Source organism: Panthera tigris, chromosome A1 (assembly GCF_018350195.1).
Source record: "Panthera tigris isolate Pti1 chromosome A1, P.tigris_Pti1_mat1.1, whole genome shotgun sequence".
Lineage (NCBI taxonomy): Eukaryota > Metazoa > Chordata > Mammalia > Carnivora > Felidae > Panthera > Panthera tigris.
The window spans coordinates 116,048,366-116,069,075 of NC_056660.1; the positions used below are offsets into that span (position 1 = coordinate 116,048,366).

At 51.7% G+C, this 20,710-nt stretch overlaps 5 protein-coding genes across 9 annotated transcripts; 3 read left to right on the plus strand and 2 right to left on the minus strand.

Annotated features, from left to right (window-relative positions):
- The first annotated feature begins 272 nt into the window (after positions 1-272).
- Positions 273-3,423, plus strand: EIF4EBP3 (eukaryotic translation initiation factor 4E binding protein 3). Its single transcript, XM_007077890.3, has 3 exons — positions 273-863; positions 1,926-2,099; positions 2,248-3,423. Exons 1-3 carry the CDS (start codon positions 761-763, stop codon positions 2,274-2,276), a joined length of 306 nt encoding a protein of 101 aa, XP_007077952.1. The 5' UTR covers positions 273-760; the 3' UTR covers positions 2,277-3,423.
- A 38-nt stretch (positions 3,424-3,461) lies between these two features.
- Positions 3,462-9,340, minus strand: SRA1 (steroid receptor RNA activator 1). Its single transcript, XM_007077964.3, has 5 exons — positions 9,222-9,340; positions 8,968-9,093; positions 4,863-5,068; positions 4,051-4,159; positions 3,462-3,894 (listed from the first exon to the last, which is right to left on the minus strand). The coding sequence occupies exons 1-5, from the start codon at positions 9,244-9,246 to the stop codon at positions 3,695-3,697; spliced, it is 666 nt and encodes a 221-aa protein (XP_007078026.2). The 5' UTR covers positions 9,247-9,340; the 3' UTR covers positions 3,462-3,694.
- Positions 9,275-15,893, minus strand: APBB3 (amyloid beta precursor protein binding family B member 3). Of its 5 annotated transcripts, XM_042985322.1 has the most exons (14): positions 15,730-15,893; positions 15,319-15,482; positions 15,159-15,235; positions 14,536-14,596; positions 14,141-14,293; positions 13,891-14,018; positions 13,633-13,638; positions 13,345-13,459; positions 13,123-13,204; positions 12,797-12,880; positions 12,414-12,529; positions 12,089-12,295; positions 10,361-10,616; positions 9,275-9,359 (listed from the first exon to the last, which is right to left on the minus strand). In XM_042985322.1, exons 1-13 carry the CDS (start codon positions 15,776-15,778, stop codon positions 10,380-10,382), a joined length of 1,479 nt encoding a protein of 492 aa, XP_042841256.1. In that variant the 5' UTR covers positions 15,779-15,893; the 3' UTR covers positions 9,275-9,359; positions 10,361-10,379. The 5 variants fall into 5 exon arrangements, with proteins under 5 accessions (XP_042841256.1, XP_015391077.1, XP_042841255.1 ...); XM_015535591.2 differs by lacking the exon at positions 9,275-9,359 and having other exon boundaries at positions 10,059-10,616; positions 12,089-12,280; XM_042985321.1 differs by lacking the exon at positions 9,275-9,359 and having other exon boundaries at positions 10,059-10,616.
- Positions 15,894-16,093: 200 nt separating this feature from the next.
- Positions 16,094-18,392, plus strand: SLC35A4 (solute carrier family 35 member A4). Its single transcript, XM_042985336.1, has 3 exons — positions 16,094-16,393; positions 17,354-17,452; positions 18,065-18,392. Exons 1-3 carry the CDS (start codon positions 16,379-16,381, stop codon positions 18,260-18,262), a joined length of 312 nt encoding a protein of 103 aa, XP_042841270.1. The 5' UTR covers positions 16,094-16,378; the 3' UTR covers positions 18,263-18,392.
- Positions 18,393-18,491: 99 nt separating this feature from the next.
- On the plus strand, positions 18,492-20,631 carry LOC102955210 (probable UDP-sugar transporter protein SLC35A4). The gene has a single exon (XM_007077893.3). It carries the CDS (start codon positions 18,690-18,692, stop codon positions 19,662-19,664), a length of 975 nt encoding a protein of 324 aa, XP_007077955.2. The 5' UTR covers positions 18,492-18,689; the 3' UTR covers positions 19,665-20,631.
- The last annotated feature ends 79 nt before the right edge of the window (positions 20,632-20,710 follow it).

The following is a 20,710-nucleotide window of genomic DNA, read 5'->3' on the forward strand; positions in this document are numbered from 1 at the left end:
CAGCCCCTGCCCTTTTTTAGTTTCCTGAGGTTAGCTGTGGCAGCGAGATGAAAGGACAGGCCTCTCCTGTCGCCCAACAGTTATTCATCCTTTAATCAGTCCAGGTATCACTTCTTACAAAAAGCCCACTCTCCCTCCCTGACCTTTCCCTTCTTGCTGTGCACCAGGCCATGGGGACACTTTTGACCCTATATACCGTAGTTGACTGATGGGAGGCAGTGACCAGCTGTGAAGGACACAGGCTCTGGAATCAGATATGCTCAGGTCTGAAACCCAGCTCCCCCTCCCACAAGATAGGACTCGGAACCAGGGACTTAACCACTCTGGGCTTTAGTTTCCTCACCTGTAAAATGTGGCTAATAATAGTGCTTTACTGTCTAAAACTGTTGAGAGGAATGGATGAATTAACACATGGCAGTAATGTGTGCCATACGTCACTGGTCCCGGCGCCCAGCTCAAACCGTAAATAGTAAACAGCTGAGTGGCTGCAGCAGCGTCAGACCCGCCAGTGATGCGCTGGCAGGAAATGAAGGCTTTTGCCTGGGGTTTGAGGCTCTCCAGCTTTCTCCGCGTCGGGTTTGCGCTCTCCCGGGTGGGGCGGGACCCTCGGATTGAGTGACGGCTGGTGGCCCGCCCCGGGCGTGACGTCGTCCTGGTGTTGTTGCTGAGGCCGCACGTGGTCCGCTGAGTCCGCTTCAGACTTAGCTGCACTCCGCGTCCTCTGCACGAGCCGATTGCCTTCCTGCTTGTCCCGTTCGCTATGTCCACATCCACGAGCTGCCCGATTCCCGGGGGCAGGGACCGGCTGCCCGACTGCTACAGCACCACGCCTGGGGGCACGCTATACGCCACTACCCCAGGAGGTCAGCGGGCCGGGCTGGGGGGTCCGGGGGCTTTGGGCAGGGCAGCGCGTGCGTGCGACTCGAGGGAGGGCCGGAGGTGCAGGTCTTGGACTCCATTCGCAGGCCCCTCTGCAGGTTGTAGCTTCCGCAGGGGCTGAGAGATGTTTGAAACTGAAGCCCTGTACCCTGAAACCTCAAAGTGATGCAACATGGCCTTGAGCCTAGCTTCCGGGTGACTCTGTGCCTTGCTCACCCGCCCCTCCCAACTTTGCCGCCGGGGAGTAGGAGCCGAAGCCCCAGCTGAGCGTGGCCTCAGCAGGAAGCACCAGGTCTTGCAAAGCAGCTACAGCCGGGCTCAACTGGGCTCAGGCAGTTGGGGCCAGGATCTTCGCGCTGGCTGCCTGGGATCTTGAGCTGCTGGGCTCCCGACCCAGGGTTTCCTGCCACGTGGAGGCTGAGGGGAGGGAGGGGCAAGAACAGGGTAAGGCCCTTTGAGGACAGAATTGGGGCCAAGTTCCTCTAGGCTGGGACAGGGCCTGATAGGACTTGGGAGGGGTCAGGATAAGAACAGTATGTCCCTGTGTCTCATGGGGAAAGCAGCTGTCCAGAGGAACACAGCCTTTCCCTGCACGTATCAGAACCCAGGTGGTAGCAGGGGTGAAACGCCTTTAAATTTACATTGTTATTTGGCTTCCTGATCCAACTGCCTGAAGGGATAAGGCCCCCACCCCCACCGAAGCCCTGAATTTCCAGAGCCAGCAGAGCCAGACAGGAACAGCCTGAACCACCTGAAGTCTCCCAGGTTTTGTGCTCCTCTTAGAACTGTGACCTGAACCTATCCTAAACCAAAAGCCCCTGAGCATCCCACTTGCCTTATGGCACTTAACCACATCTTGGTTAGACCTGGAAGTCTTAAAGTGCCGTGAAGGCTAGTCAGCTAAGATCCTGGCTGGGCTGCAGAGTACTAGCCCTTTAATACATGGGGTAATAGGACTCCCAGTTTCCTAAAAGGCTTGTGTGTGGCACCCCAGATAGCTCCATACCCAAGCTCTGGCCTCTTATCTAGTCCCTACCCCTCAACAGGCACCAGGATCATCTACGACCGAAAGTTCCTGCTGGAGTGCAAGAACTCACCCATTGCCCGGACACCCCCCTGCTGCCTCCCTCAGATTCCCGGGGTCACAACTCCTCCAACAGCCCCACCCTCCAAGCTGGAGGAGCTGAAGGAGCAGAAGGAGACAGAGGAAGAGATACCCGGTAAGGAAAGCAGGGCCTAAAATTAAGAAATGCCTGGAGTCCAGATGCCCCTGTGAAGTAGAGTGGGAGGTTAATGCTGAGAGGGGCTTCTGCACTGATGCTGAGCTTATAGCCCAGCAACCATTCCAACTGCCTTCTCTTTCTCCAGATGACGCACAATTTGAAATGGACATCTGATCCAGTGCAGAAGATCCCATGTGGAGTTAGAGGAGTCCCTCATGCCGCTGCTGCCATCACCTCTTCCTGGGGTATTCCAAACGCCAGTTGGCCTCATCTAATTTGGAAGGGAGTGACTTGTTGGTTTCAGGCCTCCCTTAATTCTGAAGCAGCTAGACCAGGGATAGGAGTGGGCAACTTGCCAAGCCCTTAGCTCTACTTTCCCTTTGGTCTATAGGTACTCCTCCCAGCTCCCAGCCCTCCGTCATCAGGGACTGAGGCTGGGACTGAGGGATGGAGTATGTCACTGTCTGACTGCTTAGTAAACATTCAAAGAAATGCCTTGACTCCAGTGTTCTCCTCATCACTGACCTTGCCATGTCAGCCACACAGCTGAGCGCCCCATCGACCTGGTTAGTATCAGCAGCCCCTTCCCAGCTGTCACTGGGCCCACTTCCAGAGCCTGAGGCAGGCAATGGGGGCAGACTACAGGAGCCGCCCAACAGCAATTGCCTGACCCCAGCCAAGGGCTGTTCCAGCCTTTCCAGGAAGCAGCCTTCCTGTAACTGGGCCTCTCCAGCAGTCTCTCCCTACCTATTCCAAAGCGGGGGAAAAAAGAGGCACTACCCCAGGGTTTCACCTTCTCCAGTCACTCCCCATGCCTTTTCTGCCTCCCACCTCTGAAGATCAGCCCCCTATTACAACACTGAAAACCTGTATCTTCCCTTCCCAGCATGATTTGAACCTCTGTAGCCCCTTCACGTGGCTCTATTGTCCTCAGAGGGTTAGAAGATACTTTCAAGCCCAAATTGAGGCCCCAAAGGTCACAGTCCATGATCCCCTACCTCAGCAATCTGCTTTTTCTCCTTCATTGTATGCAGCTACGTTCTAATCTCTGTAGCACTGTCTATCTCAAGGGTGACAGAGTACAAATAAGGCAGTCTCCTTTCCTTGAGGGAAAAATCTCCCCTGCTATGGAGCCTCTGTTCTCATACTGAAATGAAGTCATCCAAAAAGGGATACTCAGCCCAGCAAGGAATGTGTGTTTCAGTCTATTTTGGGGGGAAATGGCAGGCAGCAAGTGATCATGCCTAGCAAGGCCATTCATGATGAAAGAAGGAAGGACAGAGGTCCGCAGCGTATACAAGGAGCAGGGCAGTCAAGGACACCATAGGGGACCAGTTTGGCACAAAAAGGGCTCATCTCTCCTACCCTGGCCCACTACGGAGATGTTTTTATTGAAATGTATGTTATGGGTAACAAGTGACTTCCCCGTGGCCCAGGTGGCACCTCTTCCCCCAGAGGTGGGTGCATCAGGCCAAGGATCCCAAGGGGGCAGTCTCCCAAGTGGTTAAGAGGGAGCCAAGAGAGAGCAGGCCTCTCTGCCAAGGCATAGGAAATGATGTGAGTCTAGGGATCCCATAAGATTATGGAACCTCTTAGACACCTGGTACCATCTGGTTCTCCTCAGCTGTGTCTGTAGATTTTTCTTCATTGGCCTCTTCCTCTGAAGACAGATTCCTCTTTTCCGCAATTAATCTTTTAACTCCCACCATCCACTGACTGACCTCAGTCACATGGTCAACCATGAGTGAGCGGTGGATGTCATCTGCTGCTTCCCACTGGTGACCTGAAAGCTCTGAGGAAAGAAAAGGGCTAAACAAGCAACTTAGGGCAAAAGAACTAGCTCCCACTCCTCTCCTCCCAACTAGTCAGAACCTCAGCATCTATTTCAGCTCAGCCATCCACAACAAATTGGGGGTTCTCTAGGCCATACCAAGTGACCTACCCGTACCTTGCACCAGCAGAGCCATCCTCTTCTTCACAGGTACTGACAGCTTCCCTCCAGCCCATTGTTCCTGCAGTAGAGCCAGGCGTCGGCTGATGTCATCACATACCTGCTTCTGAGAGACAGAAGCCCCCTGCAAGTCAGTGCTGCCAGCCCAACAGGGGCAGGGGAAAGGCAACACCAGATAGGAAGCACCTGCTTTCTCAGGCCCCGGGGAACTTCACACTTAATCTGGTTAGAGGCCCCATTGAGATTCTCATAAAACTTAGGGATCTCCTCCCAAGAAAAATGCATGTATGGCTAGAATTTTTAAATTTCCGGAGTTTCTGAGATCCTCAGAAACTCATTCTATAGTACAACTTTACAAATAAGAAAACTAAGCACCAAAGAAGTAAAACTTACTATGTTACTTTCCTTTTAGACTCCTCAGATCCCTTGCCTCCAGAGAACAAAGAAAATACCATAGATCCAAAAAGAGGGTTTCCCTCTCCCTCCCTGAGCACAGAATCAGCAGGGTCTCCTCTGAATGGCCTAGAGGTAGGAAAATCAAGTTATCATCACTAATGGGAGATGAATTTAATTCTTGTTCCTATCAGCCTCTTCTACTAACTGTTCTTTTGGAAATCCTGTGAACCCACCTGAAATTCTGTGTTCATTTTTCTGGTAAGTCCTTAGCAGATTCTGAAGGGAGTCCATAACTCAGAACTGGGTAAAAGCCAATGCTGATAGGATTAGAGGGTCTACCCTTGGGAGCCACACTGCATCTGGCTGTCGATGGCAGTCCTTCTATCACCCGCTAGTGTGTCAAGGCTTACTACCTTTGTGTGACCGCGGCAATCCTCCAATGCCTCTTCCAAAGGTTTGAGCACGTCTTCCAGTAGAGTTTCAGATTCGGTGACTGAGAAATTTGCTGGCTCTACACTGGAGGCAGGACAACTCCCCACAGGTGGGGGCCTGGGAGCCTTACTCACAGGAGGTGTAGGCCCCATTGGGGGGAGCCCCGTAGAAGTCTGTGAGGTGGGGACTGAAAAGGGAAAGTGGAATCAAGCAAACATGGGTAAAACAGGTAAGAAGGTCAACTATAACTTCATCTCTTCTAGAAGGCTACTCTCTGGGACAACTCATTCATTCAAAAATGTGTATTTATGAAGTCTACCATGAGGCAATGTGTAAAGCACGAGAGACAGAGTACTAAACCAGACAGATTAGGTTCCTAACCTCAGAGCAGAAATTCTAGAGAAAGGAAAGCACACGCATGCACACACACACACAAATTCCCAATCTGCATGCTACAAAGAAAACATGATGTAATAAAAGAAGAATAGTAGAGGGAACTACTTAGACTGAGTGTTCAAGGAAGGCCTTGTGAGGTGCCTTCTAAGTTTGTCCTTGCTCATCCACTATGTGGCATTTAGCAAGTTACCTTTAACCCCTAGGCTTGTATTCCTCTTCTGTAAAATGGGGATATCCTGGTAGTAGCACTTACTTTACAGGGTTACAGTGTACATAATATAGGTGCAGGTGCTAGATTTCTGTGTAACAAAGTCCTCACAAAGAACTAACGGATGAGGTACATGCATCCAGGAAGAGTTGAAGGAACAGTGAACCAGGCAGAGATAAGGGCAGTGTTTAACAGGCAGGAAAAGTCCTGATTTGTTCAAGTTACACAAACCAGCCCTGGATGGCTGGAAATTAGTAACACTGAAGAAAGTAGTATGTGCTATCTCTGGAAAAGCAAGCAAGGGTCCAGACCCTACAGGGCTTTGGAGGAGTTTGGTCTTGAGGGCTAATGGTAATGGGAAGCCACTGCAGGTTTATAAATCACAGGGGGTGATGTGACTAGTCTTGTTTCTTAAGACAATCACTCTGCATGGTCCAAGAAAGATGGATGAGAATAGGTCAAGAATGGAGGCATGTACAATGGTTGAGAGGTTAACGGAGTAGACCAGTAAAGAGAAGGCTGCCATGGACCAGAGGGAAAGAGCAGATGAGGGGAAATGAAGTGGCCTTAGATTAATTTAGGAGGCAGTGACAGGACTTTATGGATTGGGAGTGAGAGGGAGAGGCGTCAAGGATGACTCTTGGTTTCTGCCTTTAGTAATTGGATGGTGGAAAGCACTGTGGAAAAAAGAAAATTAGAAGAGAAAAATCAATTCTAGGCATCAACATCTATGTGGATGATTAACGCATCTAATATTTGACCTCTTGGTTTCTTGAGCTCCTCACCTCCAATGATGATTTTCCCCACCCCTTCCTTAGCGTCTCACACCTCTCTGTCTTGTTAACACTGCCATCCCCAAAATCTGACCACCTCTCCTATCCTTCCAGCCCCATCAATTAGATTTCATGGTACATTAAAATCACTCCCTTATAAACACTCTCCCCTCACTTATCCCCTCCCATTGTCCCACTTTCCTGGTAAAGCCAACTTGCCTGCACTTGCTGGAAGGAAAAACAGAACCGAGCTTTTGAGAGTTACACTTGAAATCCATGCGGACAGATTTCAAAAGGTACCCAACACTGGAATTCCTATCCTTTGCCTTGTTTTTCCATTCTTCACAACAACCATTTTCACATTTTCCCTCTCAATTTGTCTACCTTCTCCCCCTTTCCTTTCCCTGCAGTCTACTTCCAACACTGCCTCATACTTCCCTGAGAAAAGAGAGGTCGTTAAACAGCAACTCTCTCATCTTCTCACCACCAGTTCTACTAACCTGTACCTGTGGCCACTTTCCTTCCTCCTCTGAAAGATGAACGTTTGGCGGTTTCCTGCTCCTCTCAGAGGCCATCTTTCCAGCTGTATTGATGCCGGCATCGTGCCTTCTCTAGGCTTCCCTCCTGCAGTTATTCTGTTTTCCTGCACCACCAGTTCTCCCACTACAGAATCAGCCCATTGGCATACAGACATGCTCTAGTGTTCACCATCTTAGAAACAACAATCCTCCCTTACCTCTCATTCTGTCCTTGGACACAGTCTCATTTCTCTCTGCCTCACAGCAGAATTTCTTGAATGAGCTCTAGTCTATAGTTGTTCTGTCTGCTTTTTTTCCCACATTCCCTCCTCAGCCTGTTCCAGCTGGGTTTCTACTTTCATCATTCCAAAGACTGCTTCTGTCAGGTCACCAGTGTCCAATCTAGTTTGACAAATCCTGTGGTCCCTTTTCTCTGTCCTACCTGACCTCTCATCGTCATCCATCATGGTTGAGTCAAAATTTTACTCTATCTCCCAGATTAAATTTCAATTGTCTTCCTACTTCTTTTCTCTGGCTATTTTTCAAGCCCCTTTAGTAAATTTCTTCTCTACTCAACCCTAAGATGCTAGAGAGCTTTGGGGCTGTGGTGGACCCTCTTTAGGCCTCTATCCACACATTCTTTTTAAGTGACCTTATTCAAGCCCATGAAATCAAACACCATCCATATGATTGTGTTTCATTTCTGTAATTCTGGCCTAGACCTCTCCTCACAGTAGCAGCCCAAATTTAACATGACTAAAGACAAAGCTTTCTTTCCCTCTTCCCCCCAAATCCCTATTCCCCCCACCCTACACCTTCCCATATCTATGAACAATACCAGCCAGTTCCTCAAGCAAAAAACTTAAGTTATATTGATTCCTCTTTCTCTCACCTATATCCATATATCCTATATGTTACTGATTTCCTCAGTAACATATGCCATATCCATCCAATTCCTACCATTTCTATACTCCCACTTTTGTCCAAATTAAATCTTGCCCGTGTTTCCATAATAGCCACTTGTCTTTCCACTTCTTCCCTAAAACCACTTTTCCACACAGCAGACACAGTGGTCTTTTTCTTTTTTCTTTCTTTCTTTCTTTCTTTTTTTTTTTTTTTTTTTTTTTTTTTAAGATGTACATCAGTCAGTGTTTCTTAACCGGGGGAGATTTTGTCCTCAGGGCAAGTGTCTGGAGGCATTTTTGGCTGCCACCACAGGGTGAGTGCTACTGGCATCTAATGGGTAGAAACCAGGGATGCTACAAAACATCCTAGAAAGTACAGGGTGGTCCCTCACCACAAAGAATTATCTGACCCAAAATGTCAGTCGTGCCAAGGTTGAAGAAACCCTGGTTTGTGTCCTTCCTCTGCAGTGCTATGAGTGTGAATAACATAGGGGTACTGAAAGAGCTACATCTCAGGGCCATAGCCCCACCTGTTGGCATGGGAAATGCTCAGAAGTAAAGGCGGCCCTCCTCTGATTTAAACTTTTCAACGGCTTCCAGCTTTACACAGATTAAAATACAAACTCCTTTTCCTGGTTTACAAAACCCACTGTCTGGTGTCTACTCAGATTTTAATTACTTCTCAGATTTTAATTTATCTAGCCCATGGTGCTCTACCCACTAGGTATTCCTTCAGTCTCTGAATTTGCCAAACTTGTTCTCAAAGCCTTTGCACTGTTTCCAGTGTGTGAAATCTGTCTATCTCCAAAGCCAAAGCATAGCCTCCATGAAAACTGAAACCTTTTTTTGTCTTGTTCGCCCTCAAGCAGTGCTTGGCTCAGAGATGCTCAGTAGATAACACTGATTAAATGAATGAATAACACGTTAAGTCTAGATGCTTATATAACCAAGTGACGATGCAGAACAAGACAAATGGTTATACCACTATGGTATTCCATGAAGAGCTACAGGTTGGAAATTTGAAAACCATAAAAACTATATTAAGAGCTGTAGGTCCGGATGAGATCCCCCTAGGGCGAAAGCAAAGAGATTTTTTTTTTTTTTTTGAAACTTACTATTTATTGACCTAGGCAGTAAACGGACTCGGAAAAGGGCCTGCCCTGTGCCTCATCACCGAGCTCAAGCTCTCAGGGAGACCTCAGAAGAGCAAAATGGGCCCTCGGGCCAAGCTTATCCCTGGTTCCGCCCATTCTCTGCTGGTCTGCGCGCAAAGGGCCCCCACGCACCTCTGGGGGAGCCATCCTGCGAGGCGGCGACCCTCTTGGTGAGCGGCGTGCGCTTGAGACCACCAGCCAGGGTCTGCAGCCCGTAGGAGAACTGCGGCGGGTCGTTCCAGCCGCGCTCCTTGTTGCCTGCGGAGATGAGGGGACGTATGACGCGAGCCCGGGGGAGTTGGAGGGCCCGCCCCCCGTGCAGTAGCTGCCCCAGGCCTGGGCAGCGGGGGACAACCCAGCGCCCCTAGCCCGCCGGCCGCGCTCACCCGGCTTCACGTACAGCTCCGCCATCTCCACTTCCGCAAGGTCAGCAGCGCAGCGCGTCACTTCCGGGGCGGCCGCACACCGGGCCGGACTGGGGCGTCCCCCGGACCCGCTGGTTGCCAGGAGCCCTCCAGGTTGAACTGTAGTTCAGAAATGCCGGGAGCCCGTGTGGGAACACTGCGCCAGCTCCCTAAGGAACTCGAAATCTCCAGCTAATAAGGCATCGGGGCCCTGATCGCAAGGCACTAAAGGGGGCTGTTTTCCGAGAGGCGTCTCTAGGAGCCCTATTCCCCCATAGGTTCAATCTGTGTCACAGTTGCTCTCAGGAGCAAATTTAAACCACCAGAAGCTCCTGCCCCACAAATGTCCCTGTGTGATCTAGCTAGGTGGCATTCTAGCACCTCACCTCTGCCCACTGCCCTGCACATTTCTACTTTGCAGGCTCGGTAACTAGTATTCATTTTCCTTCAGGACACAGACGTCAACTCTTCAGGAAACCTAGTAATGCCAGATTAAGTAACCCAGCGGTGCTCCCACAACCCTGAGATTTCCTAGTTGTACCATATATTATCTTCTATCTTATTTAACTCTTGTCCGTCTCCCTTTCTGAGTCTCAGAAGGTGGAACCCGTATTTTGTTATATCCCACTGACTCACTTAGTGCCTAGCACACAGAAGACCTTAGAAAATACACTTGTTGAATGAATGAAATCAGATTTCCATCACACCCATGCCCTCATGTGATTACAGGCAACCACCAACACCAAGCACAGACACAGACACTCACCTCATACGGGTTAACCCCCAACCCTGTCCCAGGCCCAATATACTCACACCCAGTGAGGTCACTGAGGGATTTTTATTTGTATTGATTTTGCTATAAAGTGTTGCTGAGGTAGAGCCAACTGTCCAGGGCTGGACAGGGGCAAGGAACACAGGGACCCAAGGAAAGGACAGCCAGAGGCCTAGGTTGTGGTGCAGGGCCTCTCAATCATCCCTACAAATATTCAATAAATTGGGCAATAAACAGAGGGTGGGCAAGAGCCAGAGGGCAGGCAGACAAGGTTTCAAGGAAAGAGAGGCTACAGGCCCCTGGAAAATTAAGGGATATAAAGCTGGGCATGGACCCAGAGCCTCCTTACCCAGTCCTCCTGGATTCACTTAGGGCATATGGAGCAGAGAGGGTTTCAGACGGAAGGCATCAAGAAAAGAGAAGACACCCCGTTTTCGAGGGGCTGCCCCTGCACCCCCAACCCCTCCTTTGAGCAGGGGGAGGGGGAGGGGACCTCCTGGGGAGTCCACGGAGCTGGTCCGCTTGAGCCGCAGGCGGGCCCGGGCCTGGGCACCCCAGGCCTTGCCTCGAGCTGCAGAGGCCACAAGACACTTCTGGTACTGAACCTAGGGAAAAGGGGAATGTGAAGATCCAGCTCCTTTCTGCCCCTGGACTCCCTGAAAGCCTCTGCAGAACAGGGAACTGGCCAAGGCTTCAGTCCAGTATGAGGCTGGTAGTCGGCCCCATCTTGAGCCCTTACAGCATTCCCAGGTAGTTGAGTAACAAACACAAAACTTCACATTTACAGAGCATTTAAGGAAGGCTGGACACTATGCTAAATATTTTTATACTCTAACTTAATCCAAAGTTGTTGATCAGGTGTTATTACTATTTTGCAAATGAGAAAATTTAAGTTCAAAGAGAATGCCAACGTCAGCTAGGCAAAAATAATGATAGAATTCGAATTCATATCCCTATTTCTGACTGACCAGCCTGTGCTCTTAACCATACCTACCATTATGCTGACTCCTCTCCAGCTTTCACAGGAGCAGACTGCCTCCTGGCAAAGTGGATTCCCTAGTCAAGGAGAAGGTCTACAACCCAAACTTCATTCCCACCAACTGCCCCAGTCTTCTTTCATTTGAACTCAATGGGGGTCCTAAATGGTCCTATTTCTTCTCATGTCTTCTGAATCTTTTATCCATATGTACCTTAGGTGGTGTCTTAATCCACAAACGTGAATTCATTGCTTAAAACCCTTCAATGGCTCAAAGTGACTGGAGACAAAATAAACTCATCACCACAGTCTCTAAGTTCTTCCATGACATGGTGTCTACTGTTCTTCCTGCCCCCATCTCTCACTTTCCTCCTCTGCCCTTTGCACTCCAGATATACTAGATTCTTTGAAATATCCTGACCCACAACTACTGCTCTCATCTTCACAGCTGGGGTTCCTTGTATCTGGCACACCTGCCCCCCTCCCCTTCACCTAACTTCCTCCTAAGACCTTCAACTGTCAGCTTTCTATCACCTCTTTCAGGTAGCCTTCCTGAGCCCCTGAAGCGGCCAGCCCCAACATCCTGTGGCATACAACCCCCTTCTGGTCTGTCTCTGGTCTAACCTAAGTGTTCTGTGAAGGCAAAGGCTGTTTCATCTATATCAGTCAAAGTCAAAGTATGCTTCCTGGTACCCTGTAGGCACTTGTATTTACTGAAGAAAGAGTGAGCTGAACTCATAAAGTGCAGGCATCCCACACTCGAATGCCCACAGATGCCAGGAAATAACCTAAATGAGACAAACAGGAAAAACAGTGCCCACCCTACCAGGATCAGCCCCTACATGATTAGAGCTGAATGTTGAAATTTATATGTGTGGACCCAGTACCAGAACAATTATTACATGAAATGTCCTGGCTCTAACCATTGGCAACTAATTTAAACTTATTAAAGACAGCCTGCGGGCAAAATAAAAGGGTAGTTTACCATGGTCAGCCCTGGGATCACTGGTTTGTGATTTCTGGAGAAACTGCCAGTCCTGAGCCCATCACCAGTACAGCAGCTGCAGGGCAAACCCACTTACCCGTTTCCGCCCGACTCACCATGCAAGCAGCCTGCACAGCTTCGGAAAGCCCCCCTGCATGGGGCTGGCACCAGAAGGCTGCACACTGAAAGCTCTGATGGCCCAGGTCAGCGATGAGGCCAAAGGTGTGTGGGTCACGGCCAACACCAATAAATGTCACAAGGCGCACAGGGCACTGCCATAGTGGTTCCTCCTCTGCACCAGCTTCTGCCTGCCCACACCAGGCCTAGTCAGTAGAGGACCAGGCACTGGCTGGACTCACTGACCTTTCCCAACAGCAAGCAATTACCCCTCAGCATCCCTCCCACCCCTCCACAGCCCCCAACTTCACCTTCTTCTGGTACCTGAATGGGATGTGCAGTCATGACAGAGTCAGACACGCTGAGGATGGCAGGGACCCAGGCATCCTGGTCCCCCCGGTTGGTGAGAGTACCAATGGCCTCATTCAGCACGTCCATGCCTGGGGGGACATGCCCACCATGGTGTCTCCCAGACATAAAGGAAGAAGGGATCTGCAGGGAGAGTCTACTCCATCTCACTGACTTGGGATTCAGAGAGATGGCATTAGAATAGCTGGGGCTGGGCTTAGAATCCTGAGTTGGGAAGGGTGGCACATTCTAGGCCAGACAGGGGCCATGGGTGTACTCTGAGAAATGGTGGTAGATCCTTCCGTACCCCCTCTCCCTCACCTCATTCAGCCTACCCCCTCAGCCAGCTCAGTCCTCACCCATGGCTTTGGTGACTGGCAGGGTCCCCATGTACAGTGCCTCATACTTCTGAGCAGCCTGGCTCACCGCATCCAGCAGCTCCACTGAAACATACACACAGCAAGTGGGCCTGGGCATTCTCTCAATGACCCCTTTCCCCGCCCTTCAGAGAACTGGAGCTGGTAGAAGGAAAACCCTAAAGCTTGCTCCTCCAATTCAGAGCTTAGGATGCCTGCACACATCAGAAGTCCCACATCTCCAAGAAGTACTAAACAACCAGGACTAAACAGCGCCAACTTTCACCAAAGTAGCCTGTTGCTGCAGTGCAGCACCTCCCTCCCCATACCTTGCCGTGGCAGGTCCTCAGGGGAGATGGGGTCTAGGGAGCAAGGAGAATCCTCACTGACACCTACTCGCTCTGACAAGATCTGAAACACAATGCAACTAGCATGAGATACAGCGAAAGGGGAACTGAAGTAAGGGAGCCAATACCTCCCTGACCCAACCACCTTGGAAGTTTCAGACCCAGCTCCTTACCCACATTTCCTGCCCCACTCTTGGCCCTTACCTGGGCACAGAGCCCATGCAGGGCACTGGCAATGGCCTTGGCAGGGACGTCACAGCGAAACACATGGCACTTGAGCATACAACTGTCTTTGTCACCAGCCACAAAAGCGAAGTCCCTGGCAGGGGCAGAGATGGGGCTGGGGCAGGGGCAGTGACCAGGGTAGGGTAGAGGCTGGGTAGGCACAGGGCCTGTAGTGCCAGCAGCAGACTGGAAAGTCAGGCAAGGGATATGGTGGGGAGGGAACAGGGAGATCAGGGTTGGGGCTCAAAGCACCAGGTTGTCGCTCACCTGTCACTGTTCCGGAAGCATGTGGGAGCACAGGAGAGAATCAGCCCAGTCTCTCAGGCTCTCCCCTATCCGTCCCTGCTGAGCTGGGCCCACCCTCCCCAACCAGGGCTGGACCAGGCAGGGGAGGCAGAGCTTGGGTCCATGTCAGAGGATCTGTGTCCAGGGGTTCAAGTACAGAGGATCAGCATCAGTGGGGATCACAGCCTGCAGGAGGGAGGGAGGAGCAACTCTCACTTGGGGGGATGTAGGGGTCCTCACCGGCCCTTGGAGCTGCCCACACCCCACACACGGATGTGCACCAGAGGCTGGCAGTGTATCAGACTATGGTCCAGAGGATTCACCAGGCTCATGGCATCCTTCTTCAGGATCATCAGCATGTTCTGGCCCTGCCAAAAAAAGGTCAGTCTGGAGCTCAGATGAAGGTGGTTGCCATGGAGAACAGGCAATTTGGCGACAACTACCTCTGCTGGGCCCTGGGCTGAATCCCTTGAAGGGCCAGCCAGCTCACCTCACCCCAGGCACCATCTGGGGGCTGGCTGCGGCTACGGCTGTGAGTCTGGGCCAGTTGCTGGATGCAGTTATTGACTGCAATACTGCTCTTCCCTGGTACCAGATCCTCTTCGGGTACTTCTACCCAACCCAGGGAGCGGACTGCAAAGCACTGATGGGTTGGGGGAAAGGACAGGAAGACCCTGGGTGAGTAGAGGCAGACGTGGAAGTGGAACAGAAGGTGGAATAGGATGGGAGGTATCACAGGTTCCACACATATAAACCTTCTGGTACTTGCTCCCTTCACCTTTGATCACCTCTTCTCAGCCCAATACCACTCCTGACCTTTCCCTGGGAACAATCCACCACCGCCACCACCATTCCCTGGGCTGGCTCTCAGGCCCAAGACACTACCTTAGCTCCTGGCTCCATGCTCTGGATGTAGGATTCCTCACCATACCAGGACAAAGAGTTCCTGGAACAGAACAGAGCTCATAAGGGGACCACACCTCCTACAGAAGGGACAGTGGTGAGGCTCCAACTACTTGATGGGCATGAGATGTGGGATAAGACCCAGAACACAGTGTGCAGAACACAGTGTGTTTTATACTTGAGGTATAAAACCAGAGTGGGAGAGGGCCCAGTACATATTAATTAAATGTAACATAGAGTGTGGCTTAAAATCTGAGCAAAAATTCAGGATACTGGACATAGAACAAAAGTTACAAATAAGGAACAGGATACAAAATGTGGACCAGAACCCCAAATTGAGACAAGAGACTCTAGAACACAGGTCAGGAACCCTCCCCCCTCCGGAAAGGGCCAAGATGTAGAACATGATTTGTCAGTACCCAGAATAGGGAAAAACATGTAGCAAAATACAGAGCACAGAACTAGGGACAAAATTCAAACTATTGAGACTCAAGAAATGGGAAAGAGCCAAGAACCTGGGCTTGAATGCAGAATGTGGGTCCAGTTGCATCTCTGAGTGCCATGAAACCCCAAGCCTTTCATTCTGCCTGGCCTATCCCTGTTACCTCCGGTCCAGTGAGCTCTCCAGGCTGGAGAAGGATCTCCCCTTGGGGGGCCGAAGTCCCCAAATCCCTTCCGTCCTCTGTAGAGAGGGGGCTAGGTCGGTATAGCAGCAGGCTTAGATCCGCACATGGGTTCAGACCCCCTCCAACACACTCCACCTACCGTGCCTAGGTCCTCTGCATCTCCTGTCTCCCAGGTTGGGCGCTGCCACTGGGTGCTGCCACTGGGTACGTGCCAATAGTAAGTACCTGCAGCATCGCGTATCTTCCTCCAGCCAGGGGGCAGGCCTGGCTCTCCCTCAAGACTCTGGTCCCCCCACAAGTCATCTACAAGACACCAAACGGGGAGAGGAAACACGGGATTGCTAAGGCATATTAGTGGATTCAGAATAACACGATCAGAACCCTCCTTCCATCTCAAAGGTGGCAATCCTTAGGCTGGAGGTACAGGAGGTCCTTTGCAGCACAAAAATCCAGGATTCATTTGTCCCGTAGTCCTCACCCCGAAACATACCCCGTCAACTCCCTCGTTACCCCTCAGCTCCCGATCCTCCCATCGGGACCCCGTGCACACCATCACAGTTGACCAGAATGATGGCCAGCATGTAATCCTTGCCCAGCATAGCCCCGACCGCGTCCCCGCCGGCCTCTGCCGGCCGGCAATCTCAGCCCAGCTCGACCTCCGAAGCTGCGGCGCGCGCAAGCCCAGCCTCCCTGCGCTGACCAGGCCAACAGGCACCGCACAGATATGGGGTGGGGTTGGAGCCGAGTCCCAGGGGCGGGAAAGGACGGGCCTGAGCAGCGCCGCCCGCCGAGGGGTGGCGCGTGTAAACAGACGTCTGGATCCCCGAGTGTGCGTTCCCGTGCGTGGAGCCGGGGAAGGCGCACGACGCCAACGCCCCCAGTGACATAACCGCGCAACTATGAGCTCATCGAGGGATGGACGACTTGTTACACGAACTTGCGCAGCGCGCACACGCGAAGGAGTGAGATCATTGCGCCCAGGTCGTGTGCGCGCGCGGACACGCAGTTAGGGTCGTGATGGAGGAGTCACGTGCCAGTACCTGAGAGCAAGAGACCGCCTGGGCTCTGCGGCCAGGAAAGCACCTCCTCCACCCTTTCCAAAAATGCCCCGGAAGTGCCTTCGCCCTCAGTAAAGATGGCTGTAGTACTTTGCATGAGGGAGGCGGGGCCGCGCCTGCGCAACAAGTTCGGCGGGGAAGATGGCGGATGACAAGGTGAGTGAACGTAAGGATTATCTTCAGTGTGGGGTGGTCTTTACACCGTTTTAGTCCTTGGGAGAGGCGACACTGGAGCCTCTCTTGTGTGGGGATGCCCTTATTTCCTCTAGGCGAGCTTTTACTGTATTCGACTGACTGAACATTGGGAAGTGGAGTAGCGGAGCGCCACACGAGGCAAGCAAAGCCGGGCATCTCCCAGGTGTCCTCTCTCGGGACCCTCGTTATCCTTAATTACCAGCAGACATTCAAACACATTCACTCTGACACACTTTTCACTCTCTTGCATTCCCTGGCCCCCGAAATTTCCCTCCTATGGACATGATGATTCCAAGCCACACGGACACTCACATTCTCATTCAGATACCCTTGGGCATACATTGAATTTCATACTTCTATGCGATCTAAGCCACCCAGTGCATTCACCCACTCCTGCAGACAGCCACCCACCCCAACTCCAGCCAGCGCATCCAGTCACACATTCGGTTTGAGAGAAGCCCAAGCAGAAATCAGATTTACCCTACAGCGTCCAGGGAACTGCCTTAGGCCGTTACTCACCACTGGTCTGGAAGTTCAGCGACATTCATCCTCACATTTATTAACTACTTACCAGTCCTTGTGCGAGGCCCGAGGACCCGGTAGACAAGACAGACACGTTGCTATTAATAGCCGAGTCAGTAGTGCTTGCCTGATAAATCTAATTGAATGTCTCCTAGCTGTTCCTCTTGTCTCCCTACACACTGCTTACTTTATGAAATTCTGTAAGGGTTGTTATAGATGCAGATCCCATCTGTCACCCCCCTCCCTGGTCCCCATGTGAATTCTTTTCTTGTCAGTGCCTTTCTTCCTTTACCACCATCATCTCAGGAAGTTTAAAAAAAAAAAAAAAATACCCAGCCTCTGACAGACCTCAGCAGAGAATTGGGCTGGGTTAACTTGTTGGATTCTTTCTTGTTCTAGGATTCTCTGCCTAAGCTTAAGGACCTGGCATTTCTCAAGAACCAGTTGGAACGCCTGCAGCAGCGTGTGGAAGACGAAGTCAACAGTGGTGTGGGCCAGGTAAAGCTGCACCTGCCCACCACTCCTTCCCCCCCTTCCCCCCCTGGCCTTGGGCTTCATTGCCCAATATGCTTTTGAATGGGTGATAGAGACTTACTCAGCAAATGGTTATTGATGGCCTGTTTTCTGTGACCCCAAGGAAAGTTTCTTTAAGAAAATGATACTTGAACTGGTATCTTAAATAGAAGGTAACTAGGTAAAGAGGGGAGGAGAGATCATTTCAGGCAGATGGAACAACATATACAAAGCTCTTATGGTGGGAAGTAGCACGATGAACAGGGAGGATGCAAGTAGTTTAATTTGGCTCCAGTAATGGGGGAGCATGCTAGGAAGTGAGGTTGGAGAAGCAGGCAGGGGTCAGATTCCTCAGGGACACCTCTGTAGCTTTGTGGTGGTAGGGTTCTGTGGTTGGAGCCTTCTAACCCCAGCATTCTGAGATTGTGTGATCAGGACTTCTAGGTTCTTTTTCTGCCTCCAGAATCTTGAGAAAATCTTTGGAGAGAATACTGCAGCTTTCCAGAGTAAGGCAGAGGTCGTGGGATGATGTAAGGCCAGTAGCTCTTGGGTAGAGAAGGGAGACCCTGGCTGAGTTTCCTTCATTTTTCTCCACAGGATGGCTCGCTCTTGTCCTCCCCATTCCTCAAGGGCTTCTTAGCCGGCTATGTGGTGGCCAAACTGAGGGCATCAGCAGTATTGGGCTTTGCTGTGGGTACCTGCACTGGCATCTACGCAGCTCAGGCATATGCTGTGCCCAATGTGGAGAAGACGTTGAGGGACTATCTTCGGTCATTGCGCAAGGGGCCCGACTAGCTCTGGATCCCATGGGGGAGGAAGGATGAGCATCTTGGGCCTGCAGGTAGAGGCCTTTCAACCACAGACACCATATCTGGCTTCCCCAGCTATCACCCTTTTGCTATCTTCAACTTTTCCACAGTCTTCATCCTTGCTCTCCTTCTTGCAAAAGGTGAACAGTGGCTTATCAGCCAATAATCTGGACGCCCCTCCTTAACCCCATGGGACTGGCCCCAAGACTGTGGCTTTTAGGGCCACCGGCCCCTTCCTATTCCAGCCCTGACTGTGGAGTTTGCAGCTGACTCTGATTTTCAGTATTCTCTCTAGCAATGTACCACGGCCCTTCCCTCCTGCGAGCTGGCTCCATACTGAGTTTTCCCAAACTTGTTATAATTCCCGCTGTCCCCTGGCTAGCTACACAGGCCACCCAGGGTCTGGTTTGGGCATGAGTGTAGAGGACGGGGGTATGCCAGGCCTGGGCCGTCCCAGGCAGGCCCGCTGGACCCTGATGCTACTCCTGTCCACTGCCATGTATGGTGCCCATGCCCCATTACTGGCACTGTGCCATGTGAACGGCAGAGTGCCCTTCCGGCCCTCCTCAGCTGTGCTGCTGACTGAGCTGACCAAGCTACTGTTGTGCGCCTTCTCCCTCTTGGTGGGCTGGCAAGCCTGGCCCCAGGGGGCTCCTCCATGGCGCCAGGCTGCCCCCTTTGCGCTATCAGCCCTTCTCTATGGCGCTAACAACAACCTGGTGATCTATCTTCAACGTTACATGGACCCCAGCACCTATCAGGTGCTGAGCAATCTCAAGATTGGAAGCACGGCCCTGTTCTACTGCCTCTGTCTCCGGCACCGCCTCTCTGCACGCCAGGGCTTGGCACTGCTGCTGCTGATGGCAGCAGGGGCCTGCTATGCAGCTGGTGGCCTCCAAGACCCTGGAAGCACCCTTCCTGGGCCCCCTCCAGCAGCTGCTGCTGGCCGCATGTCCCTGCATATCACTCCACTGGGACTGCTGCTTCTCATCTTGTACTGCCTCATCTCGGGCCTGTCGTCCGTGTACACAGAGCTGCTCATGAAGCGACAGCGGCTGCCCCTAGCACTTCAGAACCTCTTCCTCTACACTTTTGGTGTGCTCCTGAACCTAGGTCTGCACGCAGGTGGTGGCCCTGGCCCAGGCCTCCTGGAGGGTTTCTCTGGTTGGGCAGCGCTTGTGGTACTGAGCCAGGCACTAAATGGACTGCTCATGTCAGCTGTCATGAAGCATGGCAGCAGCATCACACGGCTCTTTGTTGTGTCCTGCTCCCTGGTGGTCAATGCCGTGCTCTCAGCAGCCTTGCTGCGGCTGCAGCTCACAGCTGCCTTCTTCCTGGCCACGCTGCTCATTGGCCTGGCTGTGCGCCTGTACTATGGCAGCCGCTAGTCGCTGACCATCTCCACCCGGACTCCTGACTCTATAGATTGGGCGCCACCATCAGAGCCACCTCTGAGGCCTCCCTACCCTTCTTCAGCAGCCAGCCCTGTAACAAGTGCCTTGTGACAAAAGCTGGGGAAGTGGGAGTAGCCAGGTTAGTCTCTGGAGGTGGGTGGATAAAGGGTTACCCCAGGAAACTTGAAGACTGGGTTTGCCCTAAAGTTTTTCCAGAATAAGGAAATAGGAGAGCATCAATACCTAGGCCTTAGAAGTGACCCCATCCCCAGTGGAGGAGGCTTTCCACCTCATCCTGCATGAATACAGTTACTTTGAGTGGGTTTGGGCAACATTTGGCTTTCCTAGCCTCCTGTGGTCATCCCAGCAGACCCATTGCCCCCAGGCCTGGTACTGGCTACTCCAGCCCAGCTGTGGTACATGACTCCCCCATAAGAGATATCCCCCCCCCGCCCCCACCCACTGTAATGCAGGAAAGCCCAATTGCCACAGATTATACACCCGTCATCCAGGCTACTCTTTCAAACTCCCCTAGTTCCAGCGGTACCTGGGGACATTGCCCCCTGCTCCCTCCACAGTGCTGCTCTCCACACCCACCCAGCCTTTTTCTGGAGATCCCAGAGAGGGCTGGAGCTTGACTCATCTCAGGGAATGTTGCCCCTGGGCCCTGGCTTAAGGCTACACTCCTGACCTCTCTGCTCACCCCAAGGGCCCTCTCAAAGCCCACTGTCCCCTCTACAACTCCTAGGAGGTACCATTTTTCTCACTATGGGTCCTGCCCCTGCCTAGCAGTGTCCCAGCTCTACACAGTGTAGTAATCTACACAGATTAGGGAAGCTCTACACAGAGTGACCTGGAACCAGGCACAGGGAAATTTGGTGTAGTTCAATCAGTGTTTCTAACTGTAAGCAATAAGGTCTTAATAAAGTATTCTGGGGTGCAGGTGGTTCCTGCAATTGGCTATGATTGTCCTGTGTCATCTTTGTTGCATAGATTCTCTCTAACATAATTTTGTTGTCCTAGTGCCCTGAATGTCTTAA